Source organism: Dermacentor albipictus, unplaced genomic scaffold, assembly GCF_038994185.2.
Source record: "Dermacentor albipictus isolate Rhodes 1998 colony unplaced genomic scaffold, USDA_Dalb.pri_finalv2 scaffold_51, whole genome shotgun sequence".
In the NCBI taxonomy this organism is placed as follows: domain Eukaryota; kingdom Metazoa; phylum Arthropoda; class Arachnida; order Ixodida; family Ixodidae; genus Dermacentor; species Dermacentor albipictus.
The window spans coordinates 560,587-579,726 of NW_027225605.1; the positions used below are offsets into that span (position 1 = coordinate 560,587).

Here is a 19,140-nt window from a genome sequence, read left to right on the forward strand (position 1 = left end):
CAACTTACTAATCATAATAATACTCGATTTGCATTAGCTAACAACTTCTTATTACCCAAAATCAGAACTAATTTTGGCAAATTCACTTCTTCGTTCACAGCGATGTCTTACTGGAACTGTATTCCAACGGACATAAAGCTGTCTCCCAGTATAGGCAGCTTTAAAAAGCATTTATTCTCATATTTACTTAACTTGTGAATGCTATAATGTAATTTCACATGTTCTGTTTGCTTCATAATGGGTAAACCATTATATCTCTTTAACATTTCACATTTCACCATTTCACCAACATTTCATCATATCTATCCACTTGTTTCCTTGTGTCAGTTATTGTTAGAACACTGTCTCATAGGCTACGTTTCACTTCCCGTGTTTTGTTTTGTTTTTAATTCAGTACTTGATGAAATTTTGTACAGTGTTATGCCATGTTTTCAGTTGATTTGTTTTTCTTGCATTAATACATATTAACAATTCTACCTCTTTGCTGTATTTGCATTAACCTGAATTGTTTTGTTACTTTTATTTGTTCGAACGCCATTCTTTGTACTATATGTTTCGTTCTTTTGATGTCATGTGTAATTATTTGTAGACAACTTTAATACTTTGCTGCGTTTGCTGTAACCTAATTTGTTTTGATCTTTCTAATTAGAACAGGAGGTCCCCCTACAGCCTTGCGCTTTGGGACCTCCTTCTGTATATCTTGTTACTGTGATTTTATTTTCTTGAGTGAATAAATAAAATTCTTCTTCTTCTTCTTCAAATGGTTCGTCCTGTAAGCGTCGTGTTCCATTGTGGAACGATGACTGCAAAAAAGCGCGTAGAAATCAAAATAGGGCTTGGAACAACCTTCGAGACTCTCCAACTACGGAGAATTTGATCATTTTCAAGAAAATAACGTCTGAGGGTAGAAGAATGCGCCGCCATGCAAAAAGGGAGAGCTGTCAAAGAGATATTTCTAGCATCGACTCTTATACTGACGAACAAAAAGCCTGGAACAGAGTGAATAAAATCAAAGGTCGGCAAACTCATCCTCTACCATTAGTAAACACGCAAGGAAATACTCTTCAGGACCAAGCTGACTCTCTTGGGGCACATTTTGAAAACATTTCTAGCCCATTGCATTACTCCGATACATTCCTTAGACACCAGAAACAAGCTGAGAGACTGCCTCTGGACCTAAAAGGAAAGAGCAGTGAATCGTACAACCGTCCTTTCAATATGGCTGAATTTCAGGCTGCACTACATAGAAAAAATCAGCTCCTGGAACCGACCGAATAATTTACGAGATGATTCAACACCTGCATCCCGAAGCACACAAAACACTCCTCTCCCTTTTTAACGCCATATTCTCTGCCAGCTACATCCTGTCAGCCTCGAAGCAAGCAGTCATAATGCCCATTCTGAAAGAGGCCAAGGACCCGTCTTTGGCGAGCAGCTATAGGCCTATAGCCCGGACAAGCTGCCTATGTAAGTTTTTTGAGAAAATTACCAACCATCGCTTGGTGCATTTTCTTGAAAGTAGCAAGATACTAGATGCCTTGCAGTGTGGCTTCAGGGAACCTAGATCCACAACCGATCAACTTGTCCGTATCGAGACAAATATCCGGGATGCTTTTGTGTACAAATAGTTTTTCTTATCAGTATCTTTAGACATGGAGAAAGCATACGATGCTACTTGGTGTTTCGGAATTCTTCGTGATGTAGCTGGAATGGGCATCCGAGGCAACTTGCTAAAGGTGATTCAAAGTTATCTGTGCAGCCGCACATTTCATGTTCGTATTGGTAATGTCCTATCTCGTCTATTTACTTACGAAACAGGTGTGCCACAAGGTGGAGTTCTGAGCTGTACTTTATTCCTTGTAAAATTGAATTCGCTCCATACTGTCATACCACGTACAATGTTTTATTCCGTATACGTGGATGATATTCAAATGGGTTACAAGTCACGTAATCTTAGTATCTGCGAGCGACAAGTGCAGCTTGGCCTGAATGAGTTGTCTAATTGGGCAGACGAGAACGGCTTTAAACTAAACCCAGAAAAAAATACATGCATTCTTTTCTCCAATAAGAGAGGGGTAATACCGGAGCCCGTTATTGATCTTAATGGAGAACGGCTATCTGTTAGTCATGAACATAAATTTCTAGGCCTCATTTTAGACTCCAAACTAACTTTTATCCCACACATAAAATATTTGAAAATGAAATGCCTGAGGACAATGAATGTACTGAAGCTCTTGTCCCGCACATTTTGGGGAAGTGAAAGAAGATGCCTCTTGAGCTTGTACAAAAGCCTTATACGGTCACGCCTTGACTACGGAGCCATTGTGTATAACTCTGCGACGCTTAGTGCTTTGAAGATGCTCGATTCCGTCCACCACTTGGGCATCCGCCTTTCTACAGGCGCCTTTAGGACTAGCCCCGTAGAAAGCCTGTATGCTGAATCTAACGAGTGGTCCCTGTATCTTCAAAGAACATATTTAAGTCTTTCTTACGCCCTCAAGGTGAAATCAGATTTGCATCATCCATGCCATTCAGTTATTTACGACTTGTCTACGGCTAGGCTTTTCCGTAACCGCCCAGGCACTAGACCTCCTCTGTCCCTGCGGTTGGAAGCATTGTCCGAAGAAATAATATTAATAATAATATTTGGGGTTTTACGTGCCAAAACCACTTTCTGATTATGAGGCATGCCGTAGTAGAGGACTCCGGAAATGTTGTCCACCTGGAGTTCTTTAAAGTGCACCTAAATCTAAGCACACGGGTGTTTTCGCATTTCGCCCGCATCAAAATGCGGCCGCCGTGGCCGGGATTCGATCCCGCGACATCGTGCTCAGCAGCCCAACACCATAGCCACTGAGCAACCACGGCGCCTATTGTCCGAAGAAATGGGTGCTTCGATTTTAGAGAATGTCATAATGGCAACTACGCGGCTTCCAGCGCCGTGGGAGTGGCAGACTATCGAATGTGACATTTCGTTTGCAGAAATATCAAAACGAGCACCTGAAGCACACATACGATCGCATTTTCTTGAGCCTCAGGAGAAATATTCTTGTGCTGAATTTTACACAGACGCCTCTAAGTCTTCGTCTGGTGTTGCTTACGGGGCAACAGGAACCAGAATTTTTATTATCCGGTACATTGAACCCACATACATCTATCTTTACAGCGGAAGCATATGCAATGCTCTCTGCAGTGAAGCACACCAAGCAAACAAATCTGACTAGGGCTATAGTGTTCACAGACTCATTGAGTGTAGTGCGAGCCTTAATGAACGTACGTAAACATAAAAACACTATCTTTAATGAACTGTATACATTGCTATGCTCAGCTTATACTGCTAAACAAATGACCATCCTATACTGGGTACCTGGCCACTGTGGCATAAAAGGCAACGAAGCTGCTGACGAGAAAGCTACTTCAGTAGGTTTTAGTGACACGGACATAAACATACCCATCCCAGCAACAGATCTTAAAGCATACTTGTGTCACAAGCTCAAAATCCATTGGCAGCAACAGTGGAATGCTGAGATATCAAATATACTACAATTGATAAAGCCCAAATTAGGATATTAGGTATCGGAGAGAACGTCACGATATAACGAAGTGCTCCTTTGCCGATTAAGAATAGGACACACTTACGGCACTCACTCTTACCTCTTGACAGGCGGGTATCCTCCCACTTGTAGTAAGTGTGGCCAAAACCTCACAGTACTGCACGTTCTTATTCAATGCCCTGCAATAGAAACACAGAGGAAAAAGTATTTCATTGCTGCATATCGCGAAAATATTCCTCTTCACCCGAAACTTTTTCTCGGCAATGAACCGCTTTTTAATCCGAAACTAGTTTTAGAGTTTTTAGCTGAAACAGACACTCTTGAAATCATTTGGCCAGGACATTTTAGCTCACGTATAACAACAGCCTTGTGCTCAAAGGCTTTCTTTAATCTAAAGTGTCAATGCTAATTTTTATTGCATCATGCTTGTAACGAAACCCCATTACCATAGCCCACAGCACTACTTAGTCAGAGTCATTATTTTAGCAACTATATATTTTACGCCATCCACAGCGACCAATTTTAGGCCTTTTTACAGCCATGTCACATATACCATGAGAAATTCATTGTCTAATTCATTGCCTGCATCATTCACAATGCTCCGTTAACATTACCTTTGTCAAGGCGCTCTTTGGCTATACCTGGCCCTTGTGCCATAAAACACTAGACATCATCAGCTACCGCGGCGCCGTTTTCCCATCCACTTTCTTTGGTATTTTTGTGTCCTAGTAGAACCCTGGGAGTGTTAGCCAGTGCCACCACTCACAGACCTTGGCGGCGGACGTGGAACGTCTTTTTTGCCGAAGGCGTCACGAGAACGTGATCTTTTAGGGTGAAGGCAACTGGTCAACAAACCCACATAAGCTACCTGAAGGCATCAATGTTGCCGGATTCGAGACCCTCGTTATGTAATAACGAGAAGAAAGGGGGTTAACCGAGGGGCCCGATTTTTATTAGTCATATCATAAGAAGCCAACAAACACTGACACCAAGGACAACATAGAGGAAATTACTTGTGCTTAATAAATGAAATAATGAAACGATAAACTAATAGAAATTAAAGTGGATGAAAAAAAACTTGCTGCAGGTGGGAACCGAATCCACAAAAAATGCGAAATGCGAAGGTTGTGGGTTTGCTTCCCACCTCCGGCAAGTTGTTTTTCCATCCACTTTAATTTCAATTAGTTTATCGTTTCATTATTTCATTCAGTAAGCACAAGTAGTTCCCCTGTGTTGTCCTTGGTGTCAGTGTTTGTTTTCTTCTTATGATATGACTCATAAAAATCGGGCCCCTCGGTTAACCCCCCTTTCTTTTCGTTATATATATATATATATATATATATATATATATATATATATATATATATATATATATATATATATATATATATATATATATATATTATAACACACCCTACTGAGCAATGCATTACTGAGCTGAAGTGAAGAGGTTGTAAGGGTTAGCTAGCTTACATTGTGTAGATGCAGAGGTCGTGGTACAGCCACTCAACCACTCTGCTTCGATTTCCAAAGTAGCGGCCTGGCTGGAGCTTCTCTATACTTAACCTGATATCTACAGGCACAGACAGCAGGGTGTAAACTCTGCGTGCAGGTTGTTCTTGTGGTGCAGCTGGGAGGACCTCCACATCAATGACATCAACAATTCTGCAATGCATTTAGAATAATGATTGATACTGCACAATTTGCTCATAGAAACCTTAATAAGTTAGGTGCATGTCAAAAAATTTCATCAATCTAACAAAGTCAGCTGGGCATGCTGTTTATTTTTTCCCACCTAAAGGACTTTCTCTTGAAATCGACAATTGCTAAATACAGCACAAAACTTGCTAAATAGAGCACAAATTGCTAAATACAGCACAAAAGCACCACAGGCAGCAGCTGGCCTTGAGTGTCTGCTCCGGTGCTCCTTTGTGTCACAACTATTCAATGGTATTAAGAGCAGACGACAAAGGGAGAGGTATGCCAAAGAGAATTTCCCCTTCGTTGAGCCAGAGCAGCAACTGGTTGGCCAGAATGCCGTGTATCATTATGTGCCGCTACCAAAGCTGCTGAACGCTTTGTGCAAAGCGCCAGACATTGTGTCTCATTTGACCACACCTGAGTTCATGGCTTCAGAACCTACTTAGTACAAACACTTCAATGATGGCCTTATATACAGAGAACATTTCAAAAACATAATGCGAGAAGGGAGTGAATCCACTATACTGCTACTCCTCTACACAGATGAGGTTGAAGTTGCAAACCCTTCGGGACCAAAGCGAGGCATGCATAACCTACTGGCTGTATACTGCAGCTTGCTAAACATTCAGGTGAAGTACAGATCACAGCTGCAGAATATTTATTTATTATTGCTGGTGCGCTACACCTATGTCAAGACTTATGGCCTGACAGCCATCTTGCAGCCTTTGCTAGATGACTTGAATAAATTGTATGAGCATGGCCTCAGCTTCGAGTACAGAGGATCAAAAAAATGCGCTCAAGTACTATTTTTTGGCACCTGTGGCGACAATTTGTCTTTGAATCGCCTTGGCGGCTTCTCCTGCTGTTTCAGCCATGGCCGAGTGTGCAGATTCTGTATGGTGTTTAAGAACCAGCTGGCAGATAAAACATCGGAAGACATGTGCAAACTGCGCACTGCACAAAGGCACAAGATGCATCTTGCAGCCATTGCTGTTAACGGCACTACCAACAAAACGAGCGCCTCTATGCGGTAAATGATGTATCTCCACTTTTAACACTTCCATACTTTGACGTAACCCGTCAGCTACCCCCAGATATAAAGCATGACATCTTAGAAAGAGGAGCAGAGTGTGTGCTGCGTTATGTTCTGAGAGGACTTCTTTCTTCTGGCTTGCTCTCCAAGCAAGACTTGTCTGATCTGTCTGCATTTGAATATGGTCCTAATGACTTGAAAAAGAAGCTTGTGCCGTTCAACATGACTTTCATCACTGGCAGTGCTGGTTTAACAGGAACAGCATCAAATAAGTGGTGCCTGCTCAGGTTCATTACATTGATCCTGGGAGAAAAGATATCAGAGAGCAATAAGGACTGGGAGCTGCTGTTGCAGTTCAGAGAAATCCTTGACGTTGTGTTTTCACCAGAAATCCCAGCTGAAAGCCTCGCATACTTGAGTGTGCTGGTGCAGGCATTCCTCACTGAATTTGTGAAGCGCTATGGCCGAGATTCAGTGATACCAAAGTTGCATTTTCTTGTGCACTACCCAAGATTTTTGCGTGAGGTGGGACCTCCGAAACATATGTGGTCGATGAGGTTTGAGGCAAAGCATCAACAGTACAAGAAGCTGGCCGCAGCCGTAAAAAATTTGAGGAACCTTACATTTACACTTGCTATGCGGCACCAGCTGAAGCAAAGCTACCAACTGCACAGCTATCAGTTGTATGAGGGTCTTTCGACAGTACAGAGCAAGCAAGTTGTGTGGGATGCTCTTCCAGAGTGTGGAAAAAAGGTTTTGCCAACAACTGCTCATGAAGTGCATCGTGCAACCCTTGATCATTGCCATTATAGATGTGGAAGCGTCCTTGTGAAACAAAATACAAGCCCAGAGTTTTACAGAATTGTGTCTCTCTTTGTTGCAAGAGGCAAGCTTTATGTACTAACAATAATTATGGAAATCGAACATTTTGATCGCCATGCATGCTGCTTTTGCGTTAAATTTTCAGGCCAGTTGCAAATGATGGAAGCTGCAGGCCAGTTTCAGCCTTACCTGCTGGACTTGTACCATGGCAGAAACATTGTCCTAAAATGGGAAATATGGTAACTTTATATGCATTTGAAGTCTCGAGAGAGAACAAGCTTTTGTGTGTAGTGTTTGTATTATCAAGTTTTTTCGTGATCTGTATGCTGCTGCGTTACTTTGCACATCTGATCTGTGACTGCAGAAACTTTCCAATTTGAAGTCGTGGGGGTTGTTTCTTATTGACCAGGGCCAATTTACAGGTTTCAGTCACATATTTAATTCATGGTATAGCAGCACTTGTCATTAGAAATAATTCGTTCAGTGAAGGACATTGATTACCGTTTTCCTGCTGATGAAATAAACAGTCTCAAGAAGCTCAGGTTCACGCATTTCTACACATAATGCGATAACCAGCATGCAGCTACTTCAAGCTTATCAACTTGTTCAAATAAAACTCGAATTATTATGTTGTTAACAAGTCTGTGATGTTTGCATTATGACTACTTGTGACCTTTTTGATGAAATGTGTGAATGGTTTTTGACTGATTAGTGATGAGCCGATTAGTGATGAAGCAGTGAGTGTCGTCTTTTCCTGTTTGTCTTCACTGTGTCCGTGTCAGTGTGTTGCTTCACCAGCAAGGTATGATGGTGAACCTGTCAACTGATAAAGAATAGTGCTCAACGACGCTTTACAACTCTTGGCTTCTGCAGCTGCCGCCCTCACAGCCCTCTCGTGTGGTTCTTACAAGTCTAGGCCCAGCTATTCGTCAATATTCTGTATTCTCAGTTGTGACGGTACCGGCTTTTCAAGTGGGAGATTTCAGCAGATGTTATCGCGCCTTTCCATCTCCTGCTCCATGATGGGAGCATATTCGAAGGCCTAAAGAGCACCTTCTTCATCCATTTCAGCTTACTGCTGCACAATAGAGACGATTAAGTCTCCTGCGGCATCGGCTGCCAGCTTTTTAACGTGCTGTCTTCAGTGAGGCTGCCACCAGGAGAGGGCGACTGAGGACAACGCACCTACTTTGCCTGCATATGCCTCATTGGCCAGCAGACAGACAACCAGCATGTCGCCCTGCACTCATGGTTTTTTGCACCAGCTACCCAAAACCATTCCACAACCACAGGCGTGCCGTTTTAACTTCCTGCAGAGTGCATGCCTCCTGTAACCCAAAACATACTTCTTCATAAGCCCTTGATGTGCAACACCAACTACTGGGTGAACAATGATATGCAGGCACACCGGTCACAACGGCATCAATGCCTGAGCTCGATTCCGCACCACCGCATCTACAAACGACAGCAAGAGGGCAGCAGTGACTGCCCGTCCTATGCCGCCTCCGTCCACACCCACGAGATATATCTATGCTGACGACCTTCGCTACGGCGACAACGCACGCACCATAAGCAGGAAGTGCTCGGCCACAGCAGTGACCGCGCTGTACCTAGACCAAACTTTTGTTGGTCAGCAGGATCCACTGCACTGCATACCCACGCTGGCACTAGGCTCCACAACACCGTATGCAGTCAGGTCAACTTGCTTCCTGCCACCACTGAGCATCGTCCAATGACGGTGCACTTAACATCTACCTGAGACAATGCTTACAGTGCACAATTTTATCCTGGTCGGGTATGGCAGCAGCATTACTTCGCCCACGGCTGCGTCCCCAGTCGGGCACGCGGTTCCGGGACACGCCAGGACACCATGACCTATGGGATCGCGACATGCTTCCGTGCTTTCTTTGGTTACACACCACTTCTGCAACATCTGCCTCCTGCCCACACTTTATGCGTCAATGCCCCACGCTGCTTCTCCACTGTGGAATTCTGAGCCTCGACCACTTGAGTACTCATTCCCATCTTTTACATTAACACGGACTCTGCCTCGGCTTCCCAACTAACATTATATAAACTACCCCTCATGTAATAGTTTCTCCTTTAGCTCTCTGCACGTGTTTTGCATATATGCTTTCATTATGCTGAGCGCTGGGGGGGGAGCTTTTGTTGGTGCACACGTAGCAAAGGCTTGTCACAGCCGCTGATGGGGAATAAGATCAGCAAGATATGAGTTAGAGAACGCTTGAGACTACCAGGCTGAACGGCACCATGATGCTCTGCTGGCCAGCCTCCGTGCCAAAACGCGGGAGGCAAAGTGTATAACACAAAGTTATGCGAAGCTCTACAGATGGATGCGATGCAACCACTGAAAAGCACAAAGCACTGCCTCAAGAACGTAGAGTAGTGACAGCAGGAGCAACTTAATTGTGGTGTTCAGCACGAAGCACACAAAATGCCAAGCGACACTATATTTGCTGTTCAGCTGAGCTGATTGGGAGACACCCTGACAATTTGCAATATTGGTAGGGTGCCACAATGTGTAGCTTGTGGTAGGGACCTTTTTCAAAGTGATGTGCACTTTTTTATAGGACACTTCACAGCTGCCTGCTCATAGAACAGGCAAAGCTCTTGGCAAAGCAGGTCAAGTGGAATCAGAAAATGAGAGTGAGGTAATTGGGTTTTAGTAGCACAAAAGTGACTAAGGCTATGCTGCGTGAGCCGCAAGGTGTTAGATAATGAAAAGTAAAAGCTGCATTGTTCAAAGATTTACTTAAGACATCAGTTTCCTGTAAAATGTTTAGCACAATAGGCGTGTACAAATGGGTCATCTCTTAGAATCAGAGTGGGGTGTAGAGGTATGTGCAGCTTGTATGATTCGTGCAGAGGTTCTTGTCTTTGTTTTGATACAAGGACACTTCATTAGAACATATATTACTGTTTACCTTTCCTAGCATTTGTCACAAGTCGGTTCTTTCTTTCTAAGGGCGTGCGTGAGACGTGCCTGCCCTATTTAAAGTCGGCATAATAAAACCTCAATAAACCATTCTTGGTGATGGCGCATCTCCCATTAACCAAGTGCGGGTTCAATTAGATGAAACTTGTTACTTTTGGAGGAATCTCAATGGTGCTACCATTTTGATGGCACCACCATACAAATCGTTCGGAGACTCATTCAGTGGTTTTACCATTTTTAACTCCTCTGTATGCTGCCAAGCAGGTGCATTTATCTGCCTTTCTGTTGCCTGGCATCCCAAACTGGCTTGGGACTCGGCATAATTGGATGGATCTATATCTTGTTCGTTTAAAACAAGCTTGTCTAAAGTACCACCAAGTAGAAGTTCATACTCCGATTTTAGGTATACAACCTTTAATGCACTTAATTAGTGTATTAGTGTAGGTGATTGCTTTTCTGTGTTGATGAGTGACGAATTTTGGTACTGCTTCCCATATGGCATAGACTTCAGCATTCAAAATGGAAAAAGACAGGCGCTCTGACACTCATTATGCACTCTTTTGTCGCGAACCTGATGCCCACATGGTTTCTTGTTTTCGAGCCATCATGGTAAAATTCTGTTTAGTTGTTACATTTCTCCTAAGGAGGCTGGAATTCTTGTATTATGTTGCATTCATTATTTAGACAGAATTAGTCAAGGGTCACAAGACTGTGTCATATAAGATCGTGGCGGCAGTCTTGGTGGTGTCTTTGTGACATTGGGTGTGTCGTCAGGGATATCGTATACAAGACAGTATTTAAATCGTAAAAGAAGTGGTTTGATTGTGTGTGGTTTGCATGAATAACTAATGAGCATGAGTTACACTGTAAATGTTGTAGCATACGTGTTAAGGTGATAACTTAACTCTTAAAACATACATGACACGGTTAACCGTACTCTTCAGTGACATAGAGGAGGCTCGTTGTAGTCATTGTGTAAAATCAGCGTCGGCAATGTTATGAAGTGCCATTTGACAGTCAGTCTGAGATTGGGCACAGGATGAAGATGCCAAATGAGTAGGACTGCCATGCTGAACCATAAATGATACAACCATAGCCTAAAATGCAGCGTACCACAGAACAGTACATTAGTAGCGAACATAGGTGATAGGAAGCCCAGTGCTTATTTGATAATACTTTGAGAATGTTGTGCACTCTATCTGCCAAGAGAGCTAGAAATTTTTGCTTTTTCTTGAAAGTTACTCCAAGAAACTTGTGTTCTTGTTTTACCAGCATTGTGATTTCACCTAATGTCAGAGAAGGGTTCAAGTGTATTCCTCATTTTGCATAACATACATAGCAGAAACCGTTTTTTTTTTCGGGTGGAGAAGTGGGAACTTTTTGTCTGGCCGTTGTGTAAATATATTTATTGTGATTTGAAGCTGCCTCGCTCACGTGGATACGTTTATAGCATTCTATGCTTTTCAAAAGGCAAATTGTAAGAATGTGTGAAATGCTAAGCATTCAGCAACATTTAGCATGATTAGACGATGCAAGGTTTTCGATCATTGTGATGCTGTCGGTTGTTGAAAGGCTGCTCAGAGAGGCACAGACAGGAAGGGCTGTATCCTCCATGGCAGCTAGCACTGAGTCCGCAAGGAAGACAAATATTGCTGTCATCTCGTATGTCCACCGCCTTTCATATAACCTGAAGAAAATAGGGCTGCGTGGAAAGGTGATAGTGGTGTTTTCTGCTCTGAATGGTTAGCTTATGTGCAAAAAGAAACTGTAAGTGCAATAAGAAACACATATGGAAACAAGCAACAGAATAAGTATACTAACGCAACACCTGTGTCACTTATTGAGTTATGTTTCTGTGGAATAATTTACATCTAACAAACCAGCAGTTGCACTAATAAGAGTGTCAGGGAACGCTCCAATTAAGTGAGCAAATTCTTGGTGGATGGTTTCCTTGCACTAAATTGTCACGACGTATGATTGCATTCCCTGCTTCAAAGAAATAGACATCATTGTAAAGAACCAGTCTTATTCATTTTAAGCACTCAGATTGAGGTATTTGGCGATACATGAGTAAAGAAATCGTCTTTGTCTTTCTCCATGAAAGAAATTGAATTCCTCAACATGTTTGTGGCGTTATATGAATGCCTGGTTTTGCTTGCAATATTTTATTGTCGGGGTGCTTTCCGTTAGCATGGTTTGTAGACATGTGCGCATGATAATGAATGCCCCGTATAAAGTGTTGTTAATCAAGGGAAAATGAGACATCCATCCGTTTGGTTTTTCTTCAGCTCCGAACTTTTCTTTCGAGGAACCCGTATGGGTTTCCTTTGTAGCACTTAGCTTGTTTGGGTGGATGTCTCATTTTCCCTTGATTAATTACTACTCTCCACCTTGCGGGTTTTCCACAGAACTGTTGCGTCATAAGTGTTGTTCTGTCCCAGAAATAAATATTGTTGTGGGAAGTTAATGCTTCGTGTGTGTCCTGTTCCTTCCTTTTTTCTCCCTTGTATTGGGTGCACTAGGACGAAAAAAAAAAAACCTGCAAATTTTCTCTCAGGTTAATGAGATCTTATGTTGAGAAGGCATGCAATGAGCTGAAAGAAAAAAATAGGTAACTTAGTTTTCTTTACCAGATTATTTCAATTTTTCCTTTCATGCCTTCTTGGAATACGTAACGTCTGCTCCCATATTCACAGCCAGATTTTTAAGTGTCCCACTATTACATACAAAGCAGTTATGAGGATGATGGGGCATGAAACACTGTACAGTTGTAGAACAGGGATTGTTACTGTGTAGCCAATATACCAACAAGTGCACATGTCAAGACATTGGCTTTCAGCAAGTAGATTCTAGTCTAGCAAGTAGTCTTCATCGAAATTTTCATGAATTGCGCAGTAACTGTGCCTGGGACAGTCTTACCAAGGTATATGTATACAGTGGCATTTCCATTCGAAGTCTTACACAGTATAATGATACATGCGCTACAAATTTGAAATAGCTTAACAGACCTTATTTTGGTTGGCTGGTCATGAAAAGTTGTCTGCTGAATTCTTTTTAGCAGATTCTAGAGAATTCTAGGAACAGGCAATTTATATGTCATCACATAACAGGAAAAGCAAGAAAAAGTAATACATCACATTTCACAAGGAACAACACAGGGCTTTCGTCCCCCATGCCCACCTTGGTGGGGGGGGAGTGCCCCATGCCTTTATATGCTCAGTTTCAAAGAAGTGCGACAAGATGCGGGGGGAGGAGGGGGAGGAGGAAGTGTTCAAGATATTAAAGTGAAAAATCTAGAGTGACCCCCCCTCCCTCTTTTCGCTGCGACATCACGACGAGACAGGTGCGAGAAATAAAATTTTATTTTGCAAACATCTAAAAGAAAAATCGGGGCAGCCAGTGAACCCACCGCTTGTGTCGGATGCTCAGTTAGTATCACTGCCACTCTCGTTCGTCGCACCGCTTGAAGCGGCGCTGTCGGTGTCCCACAGCAGGCCGTCTTCCGTTCCGTCGAAGTGGTTTGTGATCGAGCACTTAAGTGATTTGGTCACAACGTCCACTTGGACCCGCTTCCAAGTATCCGAAATCCACTTTGCGATGGTTGATGGGGACACTTTCTGCAGCTTTCGCCGCACAGCCGTACAGTCCGGTTGTACGGCGTACTCGCGCCGCGGACGCCGTGCCACCTCGGGACTCGGACTATCCGATGGCTCCGGCTCGATGACAGAGTGAGCAAGCGCGCTTGGCAGCCTTGGCTACGCACTCCTCTAACAAATAGGGGGGTGCTTGGATTCGCATGCAAACTTTTTTCCGAATTTTTTCGCGAAAATAGAGTGGGGTGCTTAGAATCGCGAAAATACGGTATTTTAGGAGGGTGGCCTCTCCCCATCCCCACCGGTCACTCTACAATGGAACGTTATTATGAATTCAAGCACACACGCACCAAACGAGGACGAAAGACAACAAAGGACACATACGTCATAGTTTGCTGTGTGCGTACTGCAATTTCACATTGAAATCCTGCTAACTCACTCAGCTTTCAGTACTTTTTCGAGGGGCGCCGCAGTGGAGACCACCATAATAAATTTGACCACCCGGGGCTCGCTAACGTGACCCAATGCACACGGTGCGCAACCGTAAATACATCTCGTTGAATTACACCTCCACATGGAATGTGCTATAGCATCCACGAACGGGAATCGAAGCCGCGACCTGGTGTTTAACAGCTGAAGGCTACAACCATTGAGCCAACAGTGGGTAATAATAACAAGCATATGCCAAAGCTCAAATCATACAATCGACAGCAGTGAAGCTGCCGCCTAAAGTGAGGGATTAACAGCAAGGCACAAAGAGACTAAACGTTTTCGTTCATCCCCCCATTAGTACTTCTGAAAGTGAGGACTAAACATTTGGTCCCTAAAATATGCACACGGCACCTATCACTCACAGTAACTCTCCTAAGAGACTAACCACTCATCATGAGGACTAACTGCCGCAGTTGCTCCCGTTTTCCCCCTTTGCGGCTTAGAGTGTTACTTCTACACTACAATACTAGTGAAACTTTAGAGAATGTACTTGTTTTATTACAAGATCCGCTGTGCAGTTCATGGGCATCATTGTAATCTGAGTTTATGCCTGTGTGAGTATGTTTTTCAAATATTATTCAGTTTGTCTTATGATTGACCATTAAACCAATGACCTTTTAAACGAAATGTTTCATAGACAACCAAGTCACCAAGCATAAGTGCAGGAGCTCCTTATGCAGGGATCAAACGTTCCACACATGTAAGCATTGCGAATCCCTTCTAACGAGACCATGGGTCTACATCGTGAGTGCGTTCACACTGCTGGAAAAAGTACAATCGCTCTGTGTTGGAGTAAAATCTATTTGTTAGGAGGAGTGCAAGCACTCTGTTTGGGGGTGAGAAGCACTTGGTTTGGGGGATTGCGGACGCTGGGGGAGTGCTATTACCCTTGTGGTGAGAGAGTATTAGCACTTTGCGGAAGACTACTAGCACTCCCTTGCGGTACGAGTGTTTAAACTGTCGGGGGGATTTACCCTGCTCTTTTTCAAAGCGGTCCATCTACTGAGGAAAAGGGAGGGAAATATCGGACAACCAGTTGCTCCCTCAAAGAGAGTACCCTGAACTCTCTTTGTTTTTAGAGCGTAGCATTTTTTACACATCTTTTTATTCTTCTTATTCTTCTTCAAAACCATCCAACCATTTCTTGGCGACTCGCCCATAGTCGGCAGGAGCCTGGCAATAGCTGCGACGGACACTGGCGGCAGCGGTGCGAAACATCGCCAAGCGACACGGCTATTGAAACGAGCCCGCAACAGCTTACGCTGTAATATATGCGCCTAAACACTGAAATATGCACGCGATATCAACACTCGCTACCCTGCACGTCACAGATACTCGTGTTTCCGTGAGCGGAGAATTTGGACCGGACGCAAAAGGGCCTAACAGCCGGCCACGTGTAATACACATTGTACAGTGACAATGAGGCACACGTAGTGAGAAGATGAAATTGTCTGCCAGCGCAAAACGCAATGCGAACATCCGCGATCCGCGTGCGCGTGACAGCAGAGCAGCGCCGCTCACTTGACGCAAAGCTCGACAGCAGCGCCCTCACAGCCTCCAGAAACAGGTCACCACCGGCTCGAGTGAAGGAGCTGCAAAACTAAAAGGGTTGCTTTTAGTTTAAAACTAAACGTTGATAAACGTTTAGTTTTAAACTAAAACGTTAATAAACTAAACGTTAATAAACGTTGCTACTTTGAGCTTTCGCAGTCCTACCCACGGTATGATTTCCTATTGCCTTTCCAACCTGCCCGTCCGCATTTTCTTGTAATAAAGTTTCTGCCTCCTCGTCATTTTCTATTCAACAGCGAGGCGCTTTACCCGCACGGACGAACATGATCGCTCGCACACGCTTGTCGTCCTGCATGGTCAAGGGTCACTCGCTCTTGACCATGCACTTGACGCTACCCAGACGGCGCGTCGGATCCCATTTGAAGAGACATGGTGACTAATTGCACCAAGACTGGATTACAATAACGCAGTTATATCTTTGTAATGAGGAAGTAATGACGTCGACGTAATGATGAAGGTGGTATCACGACGACGCGTTGACTAGCGCATGATTACGATAGAATGACTTCGATACCCAGTTGAAAAACACAACAGGAAATTTGAACAGTCTGTCGTATTTTGGGACGTTGTTTCTGTAGTTCTGTTGCCTGTAGTTCTGTTGCCTGTAGTTCTGTTGCCTGTAGTTCTGTTGTCTGTAGTTCTGTTGTCTGTAGTGTGACGTCCTGTAGTAGAAAGTTCTGTAGTTCTTGATCAATATTTAATTAAAAATTGACAGAGACGTCCGTAAGGTTATGTAAATTTGTTAGTACAAAAAAGAAAAACATAAAAGTAAAAAAAAATTAAAAAAAAAAACGTCTTCGCCTAGGATTCGAACATGCGACCTCACGATTCCCAGCCCGGCCTCTTACCACTGCACCACCGCTGACATGCTTTTCAAGTGTACGTTTTGGCTATGTGAATAGTACGACGTGCTGATGCGCTGATGTTTACATTTGCATTTTGAGAGCCAAGGTCCGCTATCACTCCACGGCGTCAAGTGCCGCATTTCTAGAAGCGCAAGCGTGTTCGTATCATCGACAAGTACATCGTGCAGTGCTAGAACATCGATTTTGATGTACGATATCCATATCAAATAAGGAATTCAGAAATAGGCAACGTTGACTTTTAGGGTTATTACTGCTAGTTTCGACAGTAGTCTCTCGTTCTTTACACTTTTGAGCGCGCATATAATTCGTGTGTTCAATGCAAAATAGCTACATAAACATTCGTGGATGAGAGTTCTTTCTGACAGCGTACTGGCTTCTCACGGCAGCACTGTACCAGATTAATGAGACACGAGCGAGACAGCTTTTCACGCAACTTTGTGGAACAACCCAAATCTTCTTTTCTGCTTCACATAAAGCTTGTGAAATATTCCTGGGAAATTAACTAATGTGTCAGTGTAACAGCACATGTAAGTCCACAGGCCTGTGTGCCACATCTTACCAAAAAAAAAAAACGGATACGCAGCCATTCCCGCAGATGATATGATTTTGATCAGCGGCCGATTTTGAAGGGGCCGGTAGGGCGTTGCTGGTGCCGCGTCGTCACGGCACAATTATAACTATTCGCCACGTCGACTTTATTACCGGTGTCGGTGCCATCAGCATTGCCGGCTTCAGAGAAGCGCGATTGAATACCGCGCAAGAGAAAAGTACAGTGTACACCACCGATGCGAAAACATACAATTTTAAAGGACCGCGACGGAAAGCGCTTCTGTTGCGACTTCGGAACTCTTGGCCGTCGCCACCGAATGTTTCTGCTGCGACGTCAGAATTGGTGCCGTAACGTCGGAATCGCTGTCAGGATATAACACTGTTGTTCCGACTTCAGAACTCTTGTTGTCGCGACAGAATGCTTCTGTTGCGAAATCAGAATTTCTGTCGTAATGTCAGAAATGTCTCCCAATTAAGAAATGTCAACAATTTCTGTCGTACAACAGAATTTCTGTAGTTGCGACAGGAATTCCTTTTGTCTTTTTCAACAAGGCACTACAGAAGCTTGTCGCATCACACAATTTTGAGTGCACTTCTGTTGTCATCATTGGGTACATGTTGCGGCGATAGGTTTCCGTTGTGGAACAGTTCTCTGTAGTACAACAGAAGTTTGTCCATTACTTCAGGAACACTTCTGTTATGACAACTGGGGGCCTGTTACAATGATAGGCTTCTGTCGTACAACAACATTTTTCTGTAGTACAACAGAAGTTGGTCGCATTACTTCAGGAACACTTCTGTTGTGACAATTGGGGGCCTGTTGCCACAATAGGTTTCTGTAGTATTTCAACAGCTCTCTGTAGCACTACAGAAGTTTTTCGGGTTACTTCAGGAACATTTCTGTTGGGACAACAGGGTGCCTGTAGTGATGACAATTTTTTCTGTAGTACTACAAAAATCTGTTGTAGAGCTTCAGCTTTCTGTTGTAACAACAGACATACGACAGACTGTACTTCTGTAGTAGCAACAACAAATGTCTGTTGTACATCAGAAAAGTCTGTCGCTCCATCAGGAATCTGTAGTTACTACAGAAAAATCCTGTTGTACAACAGAAATTTCTGTAGTACTACAAAAATCTGTTGTAGAGCTTCAGCTTTCTGTTGTAACAACAGACATACGACAGACTGTACTTCTGTAGTAGCAACAACAAATGTCTGTTGTACATCAGAAAAGTCTGTCGCTCCATCAGGAATCTGTAGTTACTACAGAAAAATCCTGTTGTACAACAGGAATTTCTGTAGTACTGAACACAACCTCTGTTGTCATTTTCAACTGGGTAGAACGACGAAGGCGGTATGACGACGACAGGATGACTACAATGAGATGACGAATCTGAAGTTATGATGATGGCATGACATGAGTTCATGAAATAATGACAACGGCAGGACGACGGTGGAATGACCACGCGCACTTACCTGGTGACACATGCTAGTAGACTTGTAACTTCGGTCACTGGGTAGGCGTAAAAGAACAGACAGACAGACGGACGGACGGACGGACAGACGGACAGACAGACAGACAGACAGACAGACAGACAGACAGACAGACAGACAGACAGACAGACAGACAGACAGACAGACAGACAGACGGACGGACGGACGGACGGACGGACGGACGGACGGACGGACGGACGGACGGACGGACGGACGGACGGACGGACGGACGGATGGACGGACGGACGGACGGACGGACGGACGGACGGACGGACAGAAAGTACTTGAAGCAGTCGAATAATGCCAATCCCATTAAAAGAAACTAAATATTAACCATCTCTGTCTTCTCTTATTATGCAGAGCAGCCGCTATCGCCACCAAGTTTACCTTTGCGGTGTCCCTGGCTACTGACGCCCGGTTTGTGGAGTAAGTTGCTTCTGCAAGTGTATTAGCCGGCTGAACGCCCTGTCGGTTACATGGGTCTCTTCAAGCTCGTGACCTGACCAATG

The 19,140-nt window shown here is 43.8% G+C and overlaps 1 protein-coding gene across 1 annotated transcript; it reads right to left on the reverse strand.

Moving 5' to 3' along the window:
* Window positions 1-539: 539 nt before the first annotated feature.
* On the reverse strand, window positions 540-7,328 carry LOC139052996 (uncharacterized). The gene is made up of 4 exons (XM_070530128.1): window positions 7,300-7,328; window positions 5,028-5,219; window positions 3,655-3,733; window positions 540-803 (listed from the first exon to the last, which is right to left on the reverse strand). The coding sequence occupies exons 1-4, from the start codon at window positions 7,326-7,328 to the stop codon at window positions 642-644; spliced, it is 462 nt and encodes a 153-aa protein (XP_070386229.1). The 3' UTR covers window positions 540-641.
* Between the last annotated feature and the right edge of the window lie 11,812 nt (window positions 7,329-19,140).

Bases quoted from the DNA above. Each gene is read 5' to 3' on its own strand.
- LOC139052996 (XM_070530128.1), bottom strand. From the start codon at position 7,328: ATGTTTCTGCCATGGTACAAGTCCAGCAG. The intron at 5,220-7,299 runs GTAAGGCTGAAA...AATGCATTGCAG, and splicing joins CCATGGTACAAGTCCAGCAG to AATTGTTGATGTCATTGATG. The intron at 804-3,654 runs GTAAGAGTGAGT...GCTTTTTTGCAG, and splicing joins GGATACCCGCCTGTCAAGAG to TCATCGTTCCACAATGGAAC.